The sequence below is a fragment of the Larus michahellis genome, chromosome 4, assembly GCF_964199755.1.
Source record: "Larus michahellis chromosome 4, bLarMic1.1, whole genome shotgun sequence".
NCBI classification, from domain to species: Eukaryota; Metazoa; Chordata; class Aves; order Charadriiformes; family Laridae; genus Larus; species Larus michahellis.
This window is the reverse complement of record NC_133899.1, coordinates 74,266,188-74,288,690: the sequence shown is the minus strand read 5'-3', so window position 1 is coordinate 74,288,690 and position 22,503 is coordinate 74,266,188. Positions and strand designations below refer to the sequence as shown.

Below are 22,503 nucleotides of genomic sequence, written 5' to 3'. Positions count from 1 at the left end.
CTTACCTGAAAATGAAGGTCAATTCCTACATCAGGATTCTGTTCAAATGCAGCATTAGCCCATATGCAAATGTGGGACAAATCATTATAGCAGCCTTATAGGAAAACAGGGCGGAACAGGTGATAATCCCTGAGTTTGCAGTCTATTACTCCTTGGTACAGTTAAACTTTTGGCACTCGCTTATCAGCTGCTGGGTAAGAAGTAGCTCTGTGGATTCTTTTTCATAGTTGAAGAAGAACTAGAAAGAAGTTTTGAACAAAAGTTGGGTTTCCAGAAATGGTAACTAATGTGCTTACTGGGTCAGACTTGCACGCACAAGCGTTAAAACTAGATTATCTCACAAAATCAGTTGCAGGACGGCTTGCCTTCAGCTATCACCCCACCGGTCTTTACACTTGAACTTGCTTTTCAATTTAGTGCAAGGCAATAGGAGATGTTCCCCAGATTCAGCAGTTCTTTACTGAAGACGTTTTAAAACCATATGCTTTATCCTAATGCAAAGAGAATTTAAGCAATTAATTCTAGCATTTGTTTCATAGTTGGTTGGATAGCTTATGTGCTGCATGCCTGCTGTAGTAGCTAGCTAAATGCACTCAAAAAAAAAAAATAAACTTCACTTCTCTTTCAGGCAATTTTTTTAAAAGGGACACGGTGAAATATAGGTTGACCTTTCCAAACTGAACACCTGTAGGACACTTTTCCACGTCACAGTGGAGCGTTACGTGGAGGTACATGCCAGCTCGTTCACAAAAAGATGAAAATGCCATCCCCGGCCCTGGTTCTGTGAGCCGGACCGAGAGAGCGCAGCAGCCCCGGCTGGCAGAGGCAGCCGTGCATTATGCCGTGTGGAAAGCTGTCCTGCGGCGCTGCCAAAGAACGGCATTAGACGAGCCGACAGGACTTTGTTTCTATCTGCGAAAGCGATTTTCTAATCTAGTTTTCTGCTGTAGAATAACATGTTTCTTTTCAAAGCTGATGCCAAGTTGTCTGATATGAAAAGCTATGGCTCTTAAATACTTAGAACGAAGATGCAATTTGCAAAAACACAGCAGGCCCCGTTCAAAAATTCAAAGCAAAAAGCAAACACACCTCGGTTGCTCTCATTACTGTTTCTCAGACAGAAAACAGGGTGCAGAGGAAGACAATGACAGTCTGGTATTGCTCCATCACACAGATGTAACACAAGGAATGGCAAAAAAAACCTGAGCAGCAAGACTGTCACAGCAGGCATTAATATTAGCTCATGCAGCACATGACAACCCGTCTGCATCACAGCTTTTCCTTGGGACTTTGCAAAGGCAGCATTGACCAAAAAAGCCATTTCTGTAACGTGGCGAAGCAAATGGTCTATCGCGTTCCTATGAAAGGTTGTCTCAAGAGTTTTGTCCTTCGGAGCGGTAGGAGCAGAAGCAGAGCTTAAATCTCATTCCATAAAGAGTCAGTGAATTTTTCCATGGATTTCTATAAATCCCAGCTTTCACCCCTGCTCTTTGGTAAGTAGGGAAGTAATTCCCTTTTCGCTGTCATTTCTCCTGGGCTTGCTTCTGCAGCTCTTAATAACATAAGCGTATTAGATCTGCTTTCTAACCTGCTAGATGTCTTTGAGAAGAGCCATTAAATATGCTTACAACAGCCACACTTTTTAAAGCCAATGTAAAAGACACGTGTACACACAGGAAAAAAAAAAAAAAGCGCCTCGTTTTTTCCTGAATCTTAATAAAAAGGAGCCCGTAGCAGAACCAACAGATAGCTAGAAGCGACAACAAAAAGATAAATTGTACTGAATATGCAGCCTTTAATTACATGCAGAAATCTGTCAATTGGAAGATTGCTGAAAGAACAAAAAATCCCACCCTTTATTCACTTTATAGATAAAGCATTTTGGACATTTTTCAAGTCTGTTTTGAAAGACTCTTGCAGTGATCGCGCTAACCTGGGGAAAAGCAAGCACAATCAAGCGTGACAGAAGAACCCCCGTCATCCAGGCTGCAACCTCCCTGGGGCCAGGGCAGCCTCCGGCAGGACTGTCACATGTCACCGTCACATAAAAATAATGAAGTGGTGCCCGAGAAGCACGTGATGGAAGAGGAAGTCGTGAAAGTACAGAGGAATCTGCGTGTGGAGCGCAGCATCTTGCTTCTACCTGGAGCATCAGCACCAAGGTACGTGTGTGCTTAGAAAGATTTACTTTTCTTGAAATTACAGTTTTAAACAAAAAAACCCAAACCTCTGTTGTGAGTCCATCTGCAGGATGGAAGTGAAGTGGTTTTGTGCCTACCCGTAACAAGCCTCCAGCCTTACATTTCAGAATTTTTGCTCTGAAAAACAGCCTCTTGTGAGGGTCTCACCCCCCGTGATCTACTGAGAGACGTGTGCTGGGTTTTTGTTCTTCCCGTGACCTTTCCCGAAATGCAGCCTGGAATTGGATACTAGTCTGACTTCTTGTATATGCTTCTTGTCTATATGAAGAAAAACTCTGAAAACCCTGATGACAACCAGAGCACAAACCCCGTAGCTGTAGGTTTCCATAGAGATGCCTAACTAGCCCTGTGGCTACAAATTTACATTTCATTGGTAATAAACTGTGAGGATCCAGAACATGAGCTGCTACTTGCCCTGCAAATAGCTCTACAGGAAAAAAATAATTTTTCCCCACACTAAAAAAAAAAGCCCCAACCAAAACTACTTAGCCTATTTTCCTCTAAAAGCAGTTTAATTCCAAATAGTTTCTAACTTCACTACTGATCTTAGTAAGAAAATAGCACTTCTACTTAGTTCTGTCTCTGAGCAGGCCTGTGTACCTCCATTTGCGCTTAATTAGCCAGAGAGATTTTTCTTACTCCTGGAACTTCTCAGTTGAGACATCTCCGAGATAATATTGTTTCCACCTGGCTCTGACTGCCCAGATGACGAACACAGCTTTGATGTCCCCTTCAGCGTGTTCGCGCCATGATTTACACTGTGGCTTTGTTTTCAGATCCAATTTCTATTCAATTCCTCCAGCCAGTGAGAAAGCATTTTTAATTGTTCAATAGGGACAGCACAATAGAGATGTTTGAAAAGGAAGGGCAGGAAGCACGTGGCTGAGACTTCGGCTTTGCCGTGCCACGCGGTTTGATGTGTCGCCCACTGAAGTCTGTGGGAGTCTTTTCATTAACTTCAATGTGACTTAAAATGGCCTGGTGGCGTGCGGTGCCTTACACCACTTGAGCGTCCAGGATTAATTTGTTTCATTAAGTTCTGCTAAGAAAAGCTGTTTGAGCTGCCCAAGCCTTAGATACTCAGAGAGCTTTCAGATCTTGCTGCAGACCTCACCTGTGTGCACCTCCAGCACATCAGGCCATAAAAAAAAATAAAAATAAAAGGTAAGAAGTTATCTTTGGCTTCAGCAACTCCAGACATCCAAGGGGGAGCTGCAAGGCAACCGGCTTCGCTTTGGGCTAGTGTATGGAAACAGCACAATAATTACATGGGAGCAGGTCTCCTTTAAACCCTCATCCCTTTCTCCTCAGCACTCCCTTGCAGAAATATACAGGGGATGCAGAGCCAAGACATGCCAAGAGCATTAGGTTTCCTACTCCCAGTCTTATTTCTCCTTCTCCACAAATGCTCATCTTCCAGACTTTATCAGTCACCCATTTTGGTGACCCAGACCTTGTCTTATGCTTGTAGGTCACACGTAGCTGGCGTGAAGACACGGAGCTCCAAAGCACCACATGAGTTTCCCCACAATTTCCTTCCTGATGCATCTGCTCCTGCATTGAACATTATGTCTTGTAACAGGCAAGCTAGAAAATTCATGCAGGGAAGTCCTTCATTTATCCCTCCCAAATATGAAGCAAGTGTTTTAATAAAATGGGTTCATTATTTCCTGCTTTCAGGAGCTGAACAAATAACGATCAAAGAAAGGCATGGAACAGCAGACAAAAAGCTAAAAGCCCAAATACTTTGGGGAGCATAAGAAACCAGCAGTTAACAGCAAACTTCAAAGCAAGCGGCAATGGCTGTGGTCAAGACTTTCCGTAGGCACTAATGATTTTGAATTAACCCATGCCCCACCCTAAGGGCTGGATCTGGAGCTAGGAAGAATGAATACTGAATACCTACTCTTCAGACCTCCGCCTTTTAAAAGCAGGTCTATTTGGAGCGCTCCAAGAAATGAACTGCTTTTTTAAAAAAATATGAAATAAATCGGTGCCAGCAGTAGGACAGCTTTGCTCAGCACCCACCTTTAGGTGCTGACCTTCCTTGAGCTGCTGGTTTCCACAGAGGTATCTACAAGCTTTGAATTGCTTCAGAGATTAACATAAATGTCACTGTCCTTACCAGCATCTCTCCAGAGACACGATCCAAGTGCATGAATCTCAATGGGAATCTTTCCTTCAACACTGATGTAGTTTGGGTCCACTCCATTCCACCATTTGCTTCGCATCAGCAAGAGAGACTCCCTTTGCCCATCTCCATATAACAGCATTGTTCATGTCTTTCAAAGACCGGAAAATGCTTCACCTTAAGGTGTATATTTAGGGATAGGCCTTGACAAGAACAAATAGGCTCGTTACATAAGCCTCAGGCAAGCCACCGGTGCAGTGCCTCAGTTTCCCTGCCTGTACCTCTGAGATGGCACCATCCCACCCCTCAGAAACCATCAGAAATGGGCTACAAGGAGAAGCTTTAACTCACCCAACCCCTGGCGTCTTCCGCCCTCCCTCCCTCTTATCAAGGGCCCCCTATCATATCCTGCCCTCAAATCCTAATGGAATATCTTTAAATAGATATTTAAAAAGTGCTTTTTGACTGTGAGTGGAGCCCAGTGCAGGGACTGCTGATGGAGAGCTGCTGCCCTGAGCTCGTGCAGAAATTCAGAGACCGGCCGCATCACTGTCCCCAGAATCCAGATGGTACGAGCACACAGCTAAAGCCCGGTTATATCCAGCTATTTACTCAAAGCTGCCTTAAAGTGTCCCGCCCCGGCCTTTCCCCCCCCACCCCCCGCAACTTAATGGAAAAACAGGGTAAAAGGCAATCAGAGCAGTGTCAGCTACTCATGGTTAACGGCTGCACTGATGAAAGAGGATGTGCTCCTACCAACGCTGATCAGCCACCTCCCACCCGCTGCCAGGCTCTGCCCAGCTCTCCAGCAATACAGCGACGGTGTGCGCAACACAGCCGAGCCCTCAAGCCTCCCGCTTGAAAAGTAGAAATGCAGAACTTTTATAATTGAGTTTGTCAACTTATACGCAGCAATGGAATAGCTAACGCTTGGGCTGGAGGTATAACAAGAGGTTTTGCTACAATTCCCTCCCCCCCACCAAAATTTAAAAACAAAACCAAGAAGATGAGTGCTGCTCTCAGCTGTAGGCCTTTCCTCATAATGAGCTGTGCCACTGAAGCAATTACTAACTTTAGTTTTTTAAAGGAGCAATAGCAGTTTGACCAGGAGGTCTACCTCCAGGAATGAGCTAGGAAATGAAAGCATTAAGTTAATAAGGGCTTGAGTGCTTCAGATCATTACAGAGACAGCCTACAGCTCCACACTTCACCAACTTGATTTTTTTTTTTTTTATTATTATTGTCAAAACAGCTTGAAGAAAACCCCCTTTGGATCCACCCAGCATTAAATACAGTCTAGACAAATAGCTGCTTTCCTACATTAAGCAACATTTTAAAAAGGCAAAAAAGGTAATAATTAAATTCCACTGATGAATAATTACTTCTACTAAATAAAGAGAAACAAATGCCATTGACCTCAGCAGCTTTCATGTCAGCTACCCCAGCTGCTACTAAGCCAAATGAACATCGTGTGCTGCAATAGCTGAAATGGGAGAAACTCCTATTCCAGCTACAGTGGGAGCATCTCTAAATGCGGATCTCAATGGTTGAGCAACAGCGGGAGCAGCCGGTGGTTCCTGAGAGCCCAGCATCCCCCATCCACCCCGCAGCCCCGTGCTGAGCACAGTTAAACCCCTTTTATCCTGCCCTTGTCTCAAGCTACAGGTGGACAAACCTGCTTTGGGCCAGGTCCGAGACATGGATCTGCACTGTCCGGAGCAAAGCTGGAGCCTCCACCCAAGGTCAAGCTGGTCACGCACTGCCTGAGTGAAGGTCCTTTATGGAGGCTGTGGCCATACTGCCCCTGACCCACCAAGACATCGGTGTTTACCCTTGCTCCCTGCCAGGGCAACATACCCACTAGGCCAACAAACTCCAGCTCTTTCCACATCTCAACCAAGGGCAGATTTTCACAAGAGAAGGTAACTCCTCCAGGGGATACTTGGTCAGCAGAACTCTTCCTTCTATTGGAGGCTTCTTATAATTTATGTTCATCCTTTTTCCCTCCCAACCCACCTCCCCCAGGCATTTTCCCAACTCAAAACATCTGAAACTTATTCTAAACTCTGAATGTGATCAGCTAAATGCAACCAGAGAGAGCCTGAGGCCTTTGCTCCCTTTTGCACGTCTGCTTCAAGGGGGCTTTGCCAGCAGAAGCAGAGAAGTCATATAGCATGTGAGGTCACTGCAGTATTACAAACTTAAGCTGGTTATTTCTTTCTTCTCTGTTTTAAAAGCTACAATATTCAGGTAGCTCAAGGAAAAACAACCTTTGGATTTTCTCTGATCATAAATCCATCACAACAGCTTGGGGGAAAACAGTAAATAAGATATTGGAAGAAGAGCACAAGAGGCCAGGAGAAGAGTATCTGCCTCCCTGGATGTGCTATTTGCAACCGAAGCCAGGTACCAGGCTGTGATATTAGTATGTAGTATTGATTTGTTCTTAATCCAGAGAAATGCCCCTGTAATGAACTCTGCTGTGCCCTTAATGATTTCATATCAAAGGATGTTAGGTGCCTTGCTCATAACAGAGTAACAGCAATTCCAAAAATAGCAAGCCTCATAATAAAATGTTATTGAGAAGCCTGAATTTCAATATAAAAAGGACTCTGCTGTACTCAAGGGCTTACTAGATACAAATGCATACTTTAAAAAGTTGTATTAAAGTCGTGTCAGCACCGGAGTTACAGAGGCAACGTGAGATGCTACTCCAGGGAGCAGCTGAGCCCCAGGTTCCCCAGGAAACTTTTAGGCAGATGTGATACAGGCTGGATTTAATCCCACCAGATGACTGGGGCCGGATACCTAGAAAGCGGTGAGATACTTTTGAGAGCTTCCCGTGAGGGCAGGAGAGTGCAGCCATGGTGCTCCTCAGCAACGAACAGGGACAGCTTGTGAATAGGTGCTGGATGAGATGCCAAGTGCCTGATCCTGGCTCTGCTGCTCACCCCCAGCCTTGGTCAGGAGCCTCCCAGAGGGCCACCAGCGAGCTGCCACTGCAACTGGTGCAAGCGGGCTTGCGAGAGAGTGCAGCCAGCGTACTGGTGGGAAGATGCCAGCATGCCCACCAAGCTTAGGGCTGCCTCAAAGAGCTGAGTTGGCAGCATGGGGTCTAAGGTCGACCTCGCTTGTGAGTGACTCCTCAGCCTTAGCTTTGTCAGTGCACCAAACGGCAGCCCCAAATTAAACCTGCCAACTGGGCTCCTCAGCCTCTATCAGCATGGACCTCAGTCTGCAGGCTAGCCCAATCAGTGGGACTCCAGTGGCTGGGAAGGATGGCGGTTGCCCACCTCCCACCACATGCTGAGGCAGCAGGGAGCAACCTGGTGTCGAGACGGGCAGTTGGCAGTGGGTGTGAGTTGCAGGGTGTATGCACGTATAAAATCAACACACCAGCACCTGTGGTGAGGAAGAAGGCATCTTCCCAGCTTCAGGAGGTTGGGTGACCTCTCCAAAGCCAGGAGTGGATGTTTTCAAGGGGCTTGGCTGAAAACACAGAGATGTCTGCCTGCGCCTAACTACACGCTTGGCCTTGGTGAGGTCTTCTGGCTTAGAAGAGGTCAGAGATACAGAGTGTGCCACCCAACTTCATAGCCAACTGTACCGAAGGGCACTACCAGGACCTATTTGCACTTTAAGTCTTGCTCACACTCTTGCTACCTGGATACCACCTATTTTTGATGGCTTATTCCTGCCCCTAATTTTGGGCTGCTGCAGCCCAGGATGCAGAACAGGTGGTCCCCAAGGTATTCCAGCACTGACAGGAGGGTGAGACACCGGAACAGGTTGCCCAGAGAGGTGGTGGAGGCCCCATCCCTGGAGACATTCAAGGCCAGGCTTGATGAGGCTCTGAGCAACCTGATCTAGTTGAAGATGTCCCTGCTTACTGCAGGGGGGTTGGACTAGATGACCTTTAAAGGTCCCTTCCAACCCAAGACATTCTACGATTCTATTCTATGATTCTATGAAAAGCAGGGAGGGGGCAGCACCGCTCCCCTTTGGGAGGCGACTCCACTCTCGCCCCAGTGTGGTTGCCCCCTTTGCAGCCCCTTTTTCCATTTGCCCTTTTCCAATCCACTTTCCCGTGACCTGTTAGAGGCGGCATCCCTCACCGTGTGAGAACAGATCGAGACAAGGTCCCCTCTCTGCAGGAGACATCAGAGATTTTCTCTTCATTGGGTGTGGTGGGAAGAATGAGTCTCCTCAACAGGCAAATGTTCAACAGCAAGTTCAAGTGGACGTTTCAGCGCAGCTGCAGAAGAGGCCAGCTGTAAGAAGTCATCACAGAGACGGGGACAGATCTGCGAAAAGGCTGAAGCAAAAACCATCTCCATGTTTCCTCTCCCTGCACTCCTGTATCACTTACCCAGCAGGAGCAGTGTTTACTCTGGCCCTGGGACCATCTCTTGCTCCTCTCACTCTGGTGTCAGAGACACCCAAATTAGCACTTACCTGCGTAACAGTGGGGTTGGGTTTGCTTTTGGGAATAAAAACTGGAGCAGGCCACAGCTGAGAGGATGCAATATTTGTTTTGTTTGCTGCAGGGTTTATTTAACTCTTGCTCCCAGTGCGCACGATACAGCCCCCATCCCCGGATCATCTCACAGCTCCTGCAAAGGAAAAAGCTCGTTGTGGAGCTGCTGGAGCTAAAGCCAGGGATGCGGCCATTCCACTGCTGCTCCTTGCCCTCTGCAACGCAGAGGGTAAGAGCTCAGGCCACCTGCAGCCCCCCAAAACTAAATCCCCTGCTGAAAAGGGCTGTGGCAGCTGCTGCATTCCTCCCAGGCAGGGACAGGGATGGTGTGATGGTTGGGATGTGCCAGGCAGGGCCAGACATGCATCTTGCCAGGCAGGGCACTGGGGAAGAGGCTGCTCCTGCCCTCGGCTGTTTGAGCCACCTGATGGTGGTGGCACATGAGAGACGTGTCACTGGTTTTCTCCTAGACCTTCTGCAGTGTGGGAGGGGCTGTAATGAAAACAAAACATGCAGCTTCATTTCTTCCATCCTGCAGCCTCTCCGTCAGCGCCCAGCCCTGGTTCCAGACTGCTCTTTGATCAAAGCGCATCTCCTCTGCCCACAGCTCAGCCCCCGTGCCTCGGGCAGCGCTGCTGGGCTCAGTCCCAGCACGTCTGTTTTGGCTGGTGCCACAGTCCCTTTCCTGGGCTAGAGGTACAGAGGGGACGACCAGCCCTGCAAAGCACTGCCTAGGAGCCCCTTCAGGCCTTCAAATGACCCTCATGCACCCACTGGCTTCGTTAAGAGCAACTGGGGGCATCTCCTGACACCTCTAGTGTGACTGGGGACAGGATTAATTAGTTACAGGAAACCAGGGATGAACATTTGCCTCCTACAAGCTCTGAAAGGGAGCTCAGAGCTTAGCTCATAGGTTATCTGAGAGAGGGGATGTAGACTGGAAAAAAAAGCCATTAGCTCAATTATCCCTAATTAAAGGCATAATTGCCTTAATTATAGCCCGTCCTTTCTGACTGGTGCCCAGGAGGTGGTGTCAGCGGGGTTGCCCCTGCCCGCTGGGTCCCTGCACAGGGCAGGTGGAAGGAAGTGCCCGAGGGGGCTGCAGCTCACTGTCCTCCCCCTCCAGGGCCCTTTCCTGGGGAAAATCAGCAGTCTGGTGGCATGTGCCCCCCCCGGGAGATGACAAGTATCCTTGGACCCTGTCTCCGGGAAGGACTCTGAATCCTAAAGCAGAGAAACAAGAGCATCTCTCCAGTGGTGCATGGAGAGCAGAAGTTATTTGCATTCCCGTTCCGGAAACCTCTGCCTGCAAGAGCAGGATGGAGTTTACCCAAAGCTCCTGGCTACACAAAACTAGAAGAAATTGCTGATGCTAAACCAGAGGCTGCAGTTTGATGCTGACCTGCATTTCCCATTGTTGGTTTCAGAAGAGGAGTGCCACCAGAGTTCAGTAGTTTTGTAGGGTCATAACTCCTTTGGGGCCGTTTTTTTATTGTTACTTAGATTACAGGCAGCACTTCAGTGCAACCGGGGCTGTGTGGGGCTTGGCACAGCTTGTACAGACACCGAAAGGAAGTTTTCAATCTAAGGGGACAAGGAAAAGGAAATACGATTAGAACGGAAAAAGAAACTGATAGGAATGGATTTGTCCGGCGTGCAGAGCAGGCTCCGGCTGCAGAGGAGCTCAGCTCCCACGCGGGGGGGGCAGGACAGACCTCTCCTGTGGTGCCGCACACCCGTCCGCTCCCATCCAGCACCGAAAACATCTGGATATCTGGTCACTTCGCTAAAGGGGTCGTTGTGTTCCACCAAAAACCTCAGTGCAAGAGGTGTCCTCAAGCCTCCAGGCAAACTGGGGATGCAATACCAAGCTCCTGTGTTCCCAGTCAGCACCTTAACCGCATCCCCACTGCTCTGCTTGTGAAACGCTGCCTCTTCTCGCCCACGTTCACTTAAATTCAGATCACTTCCAGAAGGCAGCATTGGGGTTTTTTTGGTGAAAAGGGCATCAAGACCCATGTTTGTAGGGACTGTTATTTTAATAGCCCCATCCAGCGCCATTAACTATGGTAAGTGAATTGTAAAATACATTTGAATAACATTTGTGTTTGGTTTTTGGTGTTGTTTTGTTGTTGAAAAACATATTTAATACATATGCAGGCGTCTTTGCTGTCCTATGATTTAGGGCTCCACTCCCTGCTCTGGGGTTCAGGATTGTGCAATTTGGAAGTGTGGACAAACCTCAGAAACGTTTCTTTTGAGTAATTCTGCCACAGCTGCCAGCTACAGCCCAAACAGCTGAATCATTCATGAGCCCGTCCACGGAACATGAGGCATTCGGCTAAGGAAAGGGCAGGTCAATTGACTTCTATTAAAAACTTTCATTAAAGTCCTGGAAGCGAGTGGCGGGAGACGGAGAAAGGAGGAAAAAGAAATAAATTGTAACATTGATTACGTTTGTGGATTGACAGAGGAGGAGGGATGGAAAACACAAGAACAAAACGGGAATTAGCCTGGGATAGCTTAGAGAGTTGGGCACGTTTGAATGGGACAAGATTTAATCTAGGTAAATATAAAATAGTACCTGAAAATGCTCAGCATATAACAGAGGGATAATGTGCAAGAGAGAAGCCGTAAGAGCTGGGCACAGAGGGATGTGCCTTCAGATGTCGTCTTGTAGTGATATTAGCTGCTCTTTCTGTCCTGGGGGAACTGAGCTCACATCCCCCCGGAGCGGAGACAGTGGCTGCAGTCCCAGTCCCCAAACCAGAGCCTGCTGCCCCACATCTCAGGCCATCATTGCTTAACGCTGCATCCCAGAACGGGCAGCAAGAAATCAAAGTGGGTAAAACAACCTGGGAAGACTCCTTGGGAGGATTAGAAGGCGATTACTAGGCAGGTCTCCCAGGAAAGAGGAGGCTTTCCCAATATTTAAAACACGCTCTAGGAGTACGGCATGCTACTGAGCGTCGCAGGCACCTCTCTGCACAGGCACCCCCACACCGTGGGTCCCCCAGCATCCATCATGTACTTGCTGTGTGAGCGTGGGTGAAACGCTTGCCTCAGTTTCTCCTGTGAAACAAAGCAAACTTAAGCTTTTTGGTACTGCCCTGCGTTCCCCTGAGGATGATGGCCGTGCAGGCGCCTGCCATCAGCGAGGTGCCGTTAGGCAGATGCCTATTCGATTTACAAGGCAGTGGCAGGCAGGAGACCTGCAGCCAAACGTTGACGGGGCACCGCTGGGTTAATGAGAAAGCCGTTTGCTGTGTGGTACAATAATTCACTTTGGTCCCTCGCTAATCCCAGGCTGGGGAGCCCTTTAGAAGAGGGGAGGCTGAGGCTGTGACTGCTGGCAGGTAGGGAGCATCCCTGGCTGCCGGCTGACGCACCAGGGGAGAGGACGTCCCTCTGCTGGGAAGGGAGAGGGGGACCATGACTCTGGAAGGACAGAGCACATTTCTATGGTGACAGGCTTCTGGGGTAAAGGGGTTCCAGCATTTCTGAGCAAAATAAGGAATATAAACCTCACCTGTAAAAGCTCCTGTGGGCAGTGGAAATCCTCCAGCATGGCAGGAGGAGATAGATAGATAGATATGCGTGTATGCGTCATCTCCACACACACCGCACCCCAGGGCCAATGCCTCTAGCCCCCCATAGTCCCCAGAGACACGTGCTGCGGCTATCGAAGCCACCTCTGGAACAGCGGGGGGGTGGGGTTTGCTGTCCCAATGGGGTGGACACAGCAGCCGTGAGCAGGACCAGGCCCTGCTGGGGCACCAGGCTCTCTCCACCCTCTCTGCAGGCAGAAACGGCTCTTTCCTTGTCAGCAAGATAATTCGCTACTCGAAAAAAATGAAGCCTGGAAATGTGTAATGCTCAGCAGCTCCTTTTCTGCAGGCGGGAGCAGTAATCAGAAGAGAGAAGGCTGCTGATCCTGATGGCCTCAGCGCGTGCAGCATCCTTTCTGCTAATGCAGGCAGCCGAGAAAGCAGGAGGAGCAGGCTCCTTTACAGGGAGCAAGAGGACTTCAAAACCCCAGTGTGCCTGACAATCTGCTGTGCCGGAATGAGTCACTGGATGAATGTGGTGGGCACCTGCATCCCCGCTGTTCACGTGATTACACATCATTTGAGGGCATCATGCCCCCTCCCCACAAGGAATTGTAATTTCTGAATGCACCACACGAATCTCTTCCCCGTTGCCTCCTTGGCTGGCCGGGTGGTGCCACCAGCATAACCGCCACATCTCCTCCGCACCAGACTTTGGTGCAGGGAAGCAGCGGGCAAACAGGCTCCTCCTGGAGAAGCAGCTCAACAGGGAGACAGAGCTGCTCGTTAATAGCATGGGAGTCAGCCCAGGACCCCACAGCAAACCCAGCCACGCCAGGAGAAGCTGTTGGGTCTCTGCTCATGGTGATGCTTGAGGCATCTCTTGTTGCTGCTTGGTGCTGCGTGATAAGGAGCAGCACAGAGCACTCAGCATCTTCTCCCAGGGACGCAGGCACACAAGTACATAGGAAACCTGGGGAGGTTTCACAGTAGGAAAGGATGGAGCATTCCCTTTTACCATTTCCCAAGCAGGGTGTGTTCGTCACATCTCACCAGGTAGGAGTGTATTGCTGCCTGCTCCTCGTCTTTCTCTCCACTGTCGCAGCCCTGCTCAGCCCCAGCCCAGCAGGAAAAGGCCATTACAACCACCGTCGAAGGGAGGCTTTATAAATGGCCAAAGAAAGGGGCACCAAGGCCTCCCTGAGGGGAAAGTTCCTCCCAGTTAAACAGCAGAGGCAGAAAGGGCACGTTGGTGAACTGGTTCGGGGTTAGAAGCAGCCCTGAAGTGGAGCATGAAATACTTGTGTCTTCTTTGAAACTGTGGGAACAGGGTGACTGCCCCAAAGCTGGACCCTTGCAGAATTATTAACTGCTGCACCTGTTTTCCCTTTTATTCCTGAGCAAATTGTACCAACCACCTGGGTACCCTGACAGAGCAAACCACCAGCTGAGCCAATAGCTGCAAAGGGCAATTAGCACAGCCCAAATCTCCAGATCCGGAGGGGGAGAAATCCCCACTCCCAGCCCAAGAGAGGCAGCAGCACCCAGAGACCTGAGGCTGTGCGGCCCGCCGGGATGCTGCGAGATGGTAATTGCACCCTGATCACAGACACTGCAGCAGCAGCCACTTCAAAGAAGAGAAATTGCTTTTAAGCAACTGCTTCATGCTGAAAGACGCTGTGCTACAGGCTTCACAGATGCCACCCCATGCTGGTCTTGCAGAAAGCGGGCCAGTTTCCCTTCGGTGGGGGGAAAAGGGTGACTGAAGCCACACTGCACCCCGAGGACACAGATGGGAACGAGATGAGGCCCAAGGAGTGGAGTTTTGTGCATTTCTCTTCCTGCTATGGCAGAACAGCCAAGGTGTCCCAGCAGCTGTCTGGGAGACACCGTTAACACGGAGCCATCCACACCACCTTCTGTGCCCCCACTGTAAGCATGCAGGCAGGAGCCCAGCCCGTCCTGCTCCCCCAGCCCCACCTCAGCAAACAGCCCGCCAGGACGAGCTCTCCCTTCTTCATTCATGCTCCACCTTCAACTCAGCTCTCCTGCAACAGGCAGCCGGAGCTGCACACAAGTCCTGGGACAAGGTCTCATAAATGGATGTGACCACATCCCTGTCTTACCCAACGCATCTCAGGAGCGCATCTGCCTTCCCCACAGCGGTACTGTAGCAGTGGTGCTGGGTCATCTCACTCCCACTGAGCCACCCAGGTCTGTCTCCTTGGCATATGCTAACACATTTGTGGGTTTGTTTTAGCCGAAGTCCCTGCTCTGAGCTGAGTGCAGGCCAGGTCAAGCCCCCAGCCTCTGTCTTGCATGACCAGTGCCTTGCTGCAGCATGAAAATCAGACACATTGGCAGGGCTGGAAGGAGCCACCTTCCCCTTCCAGGCGAGGGAACACCAGTGTGACCTGTGCGGCACTTCCCTGGGGTTTGGTGACACCATGGCCCTGCTGCCCACAAAGCCAAACAGCTTGAATTAGACTCACTTGAATTAGAGGAGCTGAATTCACAGCGCACTGCACTGAGCCCCGAGAGCCACCGAGTGGCCGTGCCTGTTAGCTGCAGGCAGGTGTTCCCACCTGGCCAGATATAGGCACATTTGAAACTTGTATTGTGCAATTTTCAGCATTGAATCCCAAAGGGTAATAAAAAAGGGCACACAACTGCTCCCGCTTTTTGACATGTCTGTGATGTAAGGTGGCTACGAGCTACTCCACAGCACCTAGAGCAAATATGCAGCACACACCAGCATGTAGCACCCACAGAGCCCCTGTTGTCCCACAGTGGTAGGAAGGGGCAGCCCTGCTGCAGTAGCCCACCCGTGTCCTTACAGTCAAGATGGAAAGGGGAAAGATTTCCACTGTCTTTGGGGTAAGCGGAAACAGGGTGTAGGAGAGCACAGCAGAGCCCCAGGCCAATTTGTACCCTCAACTGGTGGTCTTAAGCAGAGCTGACTGCGCAGCAGCTGGGCCAGCAAGGTGAACGTCAGTTACCCGATGGCAAAGCACCTGTTCTGTCCACCTCGGTGCTCTGCACATGACGATAAAGTGCAGCCTGTGTGACAAGGCTGAGAGGTCACTAAGTACCCTAACGAACACAATTAGATGGACCACACACCCTGGAGCAGTGCTGGGTGTGCACCTCCATGCACGGACCGCAGCTGATGTGCAGTTCCTGGTACCCTGATGTCCTGCAACTTCAGCTCTCAGGGCACCACATGCAAGACGGTCCACAGCACCCCACGGCAGCAGATCACAACCAGGCGAGCAAGATCAGCAAAGCAAAGCAGATTCTTCCCCAGCTTCCTTCTCAACCTGGTCCCTCAGACCAGCTGCTTCTGCTGCTCAGGAGCCAGTTCCTCAAGGATCTGAGGAATCCATGTAACCCCTCTGGCTCATGGCGGGGTACTTCCTTCAGTTTTGCTACACAGAATCAGTACAGAATCTTAAGCTTTATTTTTCTATTGGCCAGCAACTTAAACTAGGTTAAAAAAAAAAGCAATGAATATTATTACACAGAGAAAAAGTATAAAACAACTCAATGGACACAAGCCAACTTACTGTTCATATCTCATTCTTCCTGGCCTCTCCCAACCCTGTACTTGTATTTGAAGGGAATGGGTGAAGGCAGCTATAAAGATACACTTAAAAAACTAGAAATATTGCTTCAAGCAACATGCTCAATATTTTCCTCTTAGTTAGTAGTCAATACTTGTCAGGAACTTGATTATAAAACAAGAAATAATTTAGAGATTTCTCCTTTAGATCATTACACAATAATTTAGATTTCTTTCCCCTCTTTCCTACTGCTGTGGAACCAAGGATACAGCTCAGGTCCTCCACCTCTCTTTCTGCATTAGTTAAGGACTATTTCATGGGGCTGATGTTGATGGGGGAGTTTCAGATTGACCTGCTCTGAATTTTAACTTGTCGCCCTTTAGCGCCAGTACAAGATTTCTGCTTTGTGAACTAAAAACCCCACGATGCTGCAAGACCGTTTAGGGTTCTGGGTGATTTTGCTCATGTTAACTGTCTGCTGCCAAGAGACAGGGCTCAGCCGGCACCGCTAAAATGCCAGGAAAGGGAATAAATTCATTTGTTTATAAAAGGGCTTGTCTTCACTGCTTAGAAACACCAAAACCCCGCAGCCCTTTCTGCTTCACGGGTGTAACAGGCATACCAGGAAGGTGAGAACAAGACAGGAGGCACACAAGATCCTATCAATTCAGGCTAAGACCCTGCTGGCATCACGATGGCACCAAGTCCATGGCAGCAGTGATGTCTATGTCCTGTATGTATCCAGGATCCCAGTGCAGAAAGAATATATAATTAAACCTATTCCTCTGCAGCAGACAGACAGTTAACCCAGCACTACCGACTTATCAAGTACACTGGGGCGACTGGTTGAAGCTGGCTCTCCCAGTCCTTCTGTCCTGGTTTGAGGCAGCAGCCAGTAAAGTGGGATTCCAGATCTCATTACAGCCAGAAAAACCTCAGCTGATTAATGAGCTGTTTGGAGGCTGATAGAATATCTGTATATATTCATTTCCTGCCCAAGAGAGACAAACCTGGAGGTTTTAATCCGAAAAAATCAAGCCGAGGGCATCTCTCAACACCTAAGAGATGTGAGAAGGTATTTCCACTAACCAAACAGGCCAAAGGGTAGCAAGATATGCCAGCTCCAGTAACAGACCAGTTTTTCACCAAACCTCAGCAAGGGATAGGCAGGAGGAAACAAAATTTTCTCACTCAGTAGAACAGACTAGACCCAAAGGAACTGGAAAGCAGTCCGTTGTCTTTGCTCCAGAATTGCTAGGAGGCAAAAGGCCTCTTGTGGCTCCTGATGCACAGTACTGGGGGAAGCTTCAAGGAAGAGGAGGAAGGATTGCTGAGAAATCCTAAGGCACCCACATCTTGGCAACATCAGAGTCACGACAAGATTTCAACTGCATCAAGTTGTGCTCCTGATCAGCAGGGAGAGAAGCTCCTGCCCCAAGCAAACAGGCAGGCATCCTCTCAGGCAGAGAACGGCTGTGGTAGGACATCGGTGCACGCTCGGGAGGAGGAAGAGAAATCTTCCATGTATGAGAGACTCAGCTCTGGCTCCAACTCAGCGCAGAAACATCATCTGTCCTCACAGTCAATGCCTGGTGCTGCTGAGGCACTTCTCAGAGAGCAAACCATGGTTCCTGTATAGCATCCCGATACCTTCATGTTGGCTCAGGAAAAGCCTCAAGAGAAATGGTCCTGGATAAATCTTGCTTCGTAGTTATATCAAGGGACTGTTTCGCTAAAGCTTCTAGCAGAAGATCCACAGCTCTTTTGTTTCTTGACAATGAAGAGGACCCGCTGAACTCCTGGCTGCCTTGTACACAACAAGGAGGGTGACTTCCCCCCAAGGGGGCAGGTAAGCCGGTGCATGGTTTGAGAGGCGTTTAATTACAGAGCCAAGTCCTCAGGTTACAGACACTTCTGTGGCGGTGGTGGAGAGTGGTCAGGTTGGCAGGGGCTAAGGGAAGTGGCAGAGGGGGAGCAACAGAGTTCCCGCAGCTATTAATATGGTTCTGGCTTTAAACTCTTGTACAAGCAGCAGGTGAAAATCATCCCAAAGATCTACAGGGTGTAAAGGGAAGAGAGAAATGCATGAAAAAAAAAAAAAAAGAATGGATGTAGTGGAGGCAGCAGCTTGCAAACTAACAGCCTGGACCCAGACTGGAGTGGCAGCCAGCTCCCGCCCGGGGATACTGCACTCCAGCTTGCAATAAGCAGCAGGAGAGAACATAATCTGTGCAAATCCTCGTAATTAATCAGCAGCAGCTTCTCTGGGGTGTAATTTGACTACTTGCCAGGCTAAAGGGGAAGATGAGGAACTCCCAGAGACGTCTGCATCTGGAAGAAAAGAAATCCTGTGCCCTCCCCTCTAAAATGGGAGTGCGGGACATCCATATTCTACCCCTTTATTCATCACCCTCTCTCAAATCATCTGCAGACCCACAGTGTCAATATGACACAACTGAGGGAGAAAATTATGGATGACTTAAAATAATCCTAATGAACCGGGGCAGGAAACTCCTCCAGATGGGCTGCTCTTCAGCTGCACGGGCAACCACAGCACATCCCCACAAGAGGTCTCTCTCAGGCTGCCAAACGCCTGCCATGGCCACCACCGCCTTTCCCAAAGCCCTGGAGCAGAAGTCGCTCCCCCCTTGCCCAGATGGTTGCAATCCTTCACCAGAAGCAAATTTTACAGACCGGCAGAATAGGGTTTTTTTTGGGAGCTAGTGAATCCTCAGGTTCCCAAAGTACCTGGCAGCTTCTCCTTGCCAGGCAGGGAAAAGCCTAAAATATCCAATTTTTAGCATCCCTCAGCTCTAGGGTTGCTTTAACTTCTGTCCAGCACCCCCAAAACTCCACTCATCCCTTTTACCTGCACGCAAGCAATACTGATCCCCACTGCCCCGATAATTTTCAGATGCTCTTGAATGAAGTTTTCCAGCTTGGTAATGCAACCGCTCTGCAGGGTGAGAGGAGGGACATGGAAAATCAGCTTCATTTTAACGTCTTTTTCACTTTAATCCAATGGCTGCAACCCTTGAAAGCAACACTACAAAAAGCAGTGCCTGTGAGCAACCTCTTCCCCCGACACAACTGGAAAAGCTACACCAATGATGTAAACTGCATCATGTTTTGTATTGCTCTGGACCTACTGGCTCGGGAACTGCTGAACAAACCCAAGGCAGTCAGTCACTAGCTGGGCCAGAGAAATGCAGAAGAACTGGCCACATCACAGAGAGGGAGAGGGTCATTTTTCTCAAAGATATGTGGAGAAAGGTTCCCTCTCTCACTGCCTAGCACACACCTGGAAAGGGTGTTTACTCCCATCAGGTCAAAAAGCCAGGGAAACGCTGAGTGGATTCAGGATTCAAGACCTGTAACATGACAGGAGCCTTTTAAGAGTAAATTCCTCCCACTGCTATTTATGACAGCAGTGAGTTTCAGCATGGACCTGGAAAGCCAAGCTCTGCCTCTGCCTTCCAACTGCATCCTTGCCTGGCAGTGTGACCTTTCCCTCCCTGTTTCAAACACAAGTTTTTGTTGTCATAAGGCAAAAATAAAGCAGTAAGAACGTTCTCTGGGGTTGGGTTGGGTATTTTTGTTTTGGGTTGGGTTTTTTTTGGAAGACTTCCCTGTATATAATTAAACTGTTTAATCTGTTGAGGCAGGTTTTCCATGGTAACATTGTGGGGATACATTGTGTAGGCTACAGCAGCGCCCTCCTGCCCCAGGAGTTCACAGCGAACACAGACACCTACGCACACACACAGGGAGAGGGAAGGAGTGAGCATGCAGCCCTCCAGGGAGGGATGGCAAAGGCCTCGCTTCTCCCATGCCAGCATTACGTTTTTGAGTCAGCCCCAGCTGCCCTGATATGAACTCCTGTTCCCTGATCCGACCCTTTTCTACGTTTTTCTTCCCAAAACCACTAAAATCTTTCTGAACTCTGACTGAGACCTCATAACACAATATGCAGCACCTGACTGTAGATCCAAACCTCCCCTTACAGCTTTTTCTCCTGTAGAGCTAGCTCAACACATTTGGCAGCCTACAGGGCCTCTCTTAATAATGCAGCTGGGCAGCCACCTCCAGTTTCACACAGCACAGAGAGAGGATGGGAATTGCCAGCCCTAACCCTCAAAACAGCTGTGGGTTTCCCCTCTTGGAAACACTTCTTCAGCCCTTGCACTCTCTTCTGCACTTCCTTGTTGGATCTTTCCTGCAAGGCACAAAACTAATGGGAAAGTCTTCTTCCCAAAGAGCAAAACCCAGTCAAGCAGCTGAACATAAGAGGGGCTTTGGTAAATCAGAAAGATTCCTTGTTCATTCCCCAAAGATGGATGGTTGGTTTCCTTTTAGCTGAGTTGCTTGTCTTAATGGCAGATGTTATTCACGCTCCTCTTCTGAGTCCTGCACAGACTGTGAGAAGAAATACCTGCTCTGAAGGGGACAACTCTTCATCCACAGCCCTCCTTAACTGTCAGGGGAATAGAAACAAGAAAAATGCTCCAGCTGCTGCTCCTGAGGCTCAATGCAGCCAGCAAAGGTGCTGGTTCCTCTGATGAGAAACAGGATTATGCTACCCCATAGAAGAATGTCACAATGAGCAAGTTAAAGCCAGGTGACAGGACTGGAGGGTGCCCAAATAAATGCAAGAACTTTTACCAGCATTATGCAACTGGATGAGTAAATGGTCTGAGAGCTACCTGTTTACTTATTCAGCTAGTCTGGGATTCAGTTTGTTGCTTCTAGAAAAGAGACAACCTCCCCTGTGTCCAGCCTTCTCTTCAGCCCAAACTGCAGCCCACAGGAACTGGCCTAATTTGTCTGCCACAGGGTCCTCTTTCTTCCCCATACACTGTTTCTTCACTCTGCAGGTCAAATCCCACTATCTCAGTCAAGGACCATTTGCACCTCACTGAGTAATTCCAATGACAGGAAGCTGTGTCAAATGCAGGGCTCACATCCAAGTCTCTTGCCAGAACCAACAACCTCTCCCACTTCCCCCTCTCACTAGCATACTTCGTACTATAATTTATTATTTTTTTCTATATCTACATATAAAATAATAGCCTAGATTGCTGAATGCTAACCTAGATACATGAATTCTGCTTTCTATGGAACCCTACTGGCTTTGAAGCCTACCAACAGTTTGCAGCATCAAGTCAACACCCTCACTCCCTGCCCACCTCCTTTACATACTTTGTGACAGTTGGCTCTGAAGCCCTTTTGCCTTTACCTCCTTGTAGATGTTGGAAGGATGGTCTCTTCGGCCACACAGGTCGGTTATTGTCTTACAGCAACTGTCTGGGACTTTCCGTCCATTGGACTCCGGAGATTTGATCCACAGGCTGTCAGCCCAGTCTGTGTAGTTGTTGCTCCCACAGCACTTGAACTGTATGTACACAGAGCAAAGGCTGAGCCTGCAAGCACTGCACCTCCTTTTCCCTCCAGCCTCCCACACCAAGCCCTCAGCTTCACCCTCCTTTGCAGAGAGATTCCAGCTATCTGTTTTTTTGTTTTGGTTTGGTTTTTTTGCTTTGTTTTGTTTTTTAAATTTAAGGCTACTATAATTACTAGTGACTTTTGTATTAAGAGTCCCCAAAATGGCCATTAAATATCCATCTTTCAGCAGCTGTGACTTTTGGTTACTGCTGGCATGAACTGTAACCAGAGCTTACCTGCAGCTGCCTCAGCTCTTAACTACTGGACTGGAGAGTGTTAACGGCAATAACAGGGTAAGTTTAATCACCAGTTACTATTGCAAATTCACCTGCGATGGCAGTATGCACATAATAGGCCCCATGCTTTGAAAGTGCCTGTGCACAAGGGTCCTTTCTGTAGGAAAGCCTGTCAGAACTGTGGCAGCCCTAACCTGAACCACCCCCGAGCCAAGCACAGCAAGCAACAGCGGCAGGAAGCCTCTTCTTTCATTTTATCTTGCTCTCTAGGGTACTGAGCAGCTTAATGAAAAATGTCAGCAATTTCTCCAAAGCTTTGAAGTGGGAAGTAGAAACAGCTGTCAGAGTGACTCGGCAGCTCCAGTTCACTCTGGGAGCAATTCGGATGTTGTTTCCCCAGTGCTACTGGGCACACAATTCACAGATCCCACAGATCCCCAATTGGCAGAATTGCATGGCCCAGGCCCTGCACCCCACCCAACCTTGTCTTGAATCAGAAGCAGCAGAACATACACGCACCATACAGAAGAAACATCTGTATGTTGGATGTCAAGAGCCCACAATGCCTTTTATGTGTTTGACTTTAAGCCCTGCAATTGCATTAAGTCTCCCTGCCTTTATAGATACCTACCTCCTGCTGCAGTTTGTCTACCGCACTGGTAACACTCTCTTCTCCCTCCTTCCGGTACTTCTGGGTCATGGTGTTCTTCAAATTTTGCTTCAGTTCCATGCTCAGCTGAATGGAAGAGACAAGCAGGATAAAATCACAAGGCAAACTCACCCCTCAGAGCAACCCAGAGCCCTGCATAGATTTAATTTCCCTTCCACCAAGAGAAAAGCAGAGAGCTTAGTGTAAGCTACAGCTTCCTTCAAGATCATCCTCCAAGGTTCGACTGGACAGGCTT

At 48.8% G+C, this 22,503-nt stretch overlaps 1 protein-coding gene across 5 annotated transcripts in view; it reads right to left on the bottom strand.

Annotated features, from left to right (window-relative positions):
• Nucleotides 1-15,795: 15,795 nt before the first annotated feature.
• CD151 (CD151 molecule (Raph blood group)) overlaps nt 15,796-22,503 on the bottom strand; it is a 41,848-nt gene continuing 35,140 nt past the window's right edge. For all 5 annotated transcript variants that reach the window (XM_074585617.1, XM_074585612.1, XM_074585613.1 and 2 more), the window contains 4 exons: nt 22,230-22,334; nt 21,157-21,312; nt 18,790-18,876; nt 15,796-17,975 (listed from right to left, as the gene is read on the bottom strand). In XM_074585617.1, the coding sequence (XP_074441718.1) occupies nt 17,916-17,975; nt 18,790-18,876; nt 21,157-21,312; nt 22,230-22,334 (408 nt within the window). In that variant the 3' untranslated portion in view covers nt 15,796-17,915. The remainder of the gene's footprint in view (nt 17,976-18,789; nt 18,877-21,156; nt 21,313-22,229; nt 22,335-22,503) is intronic.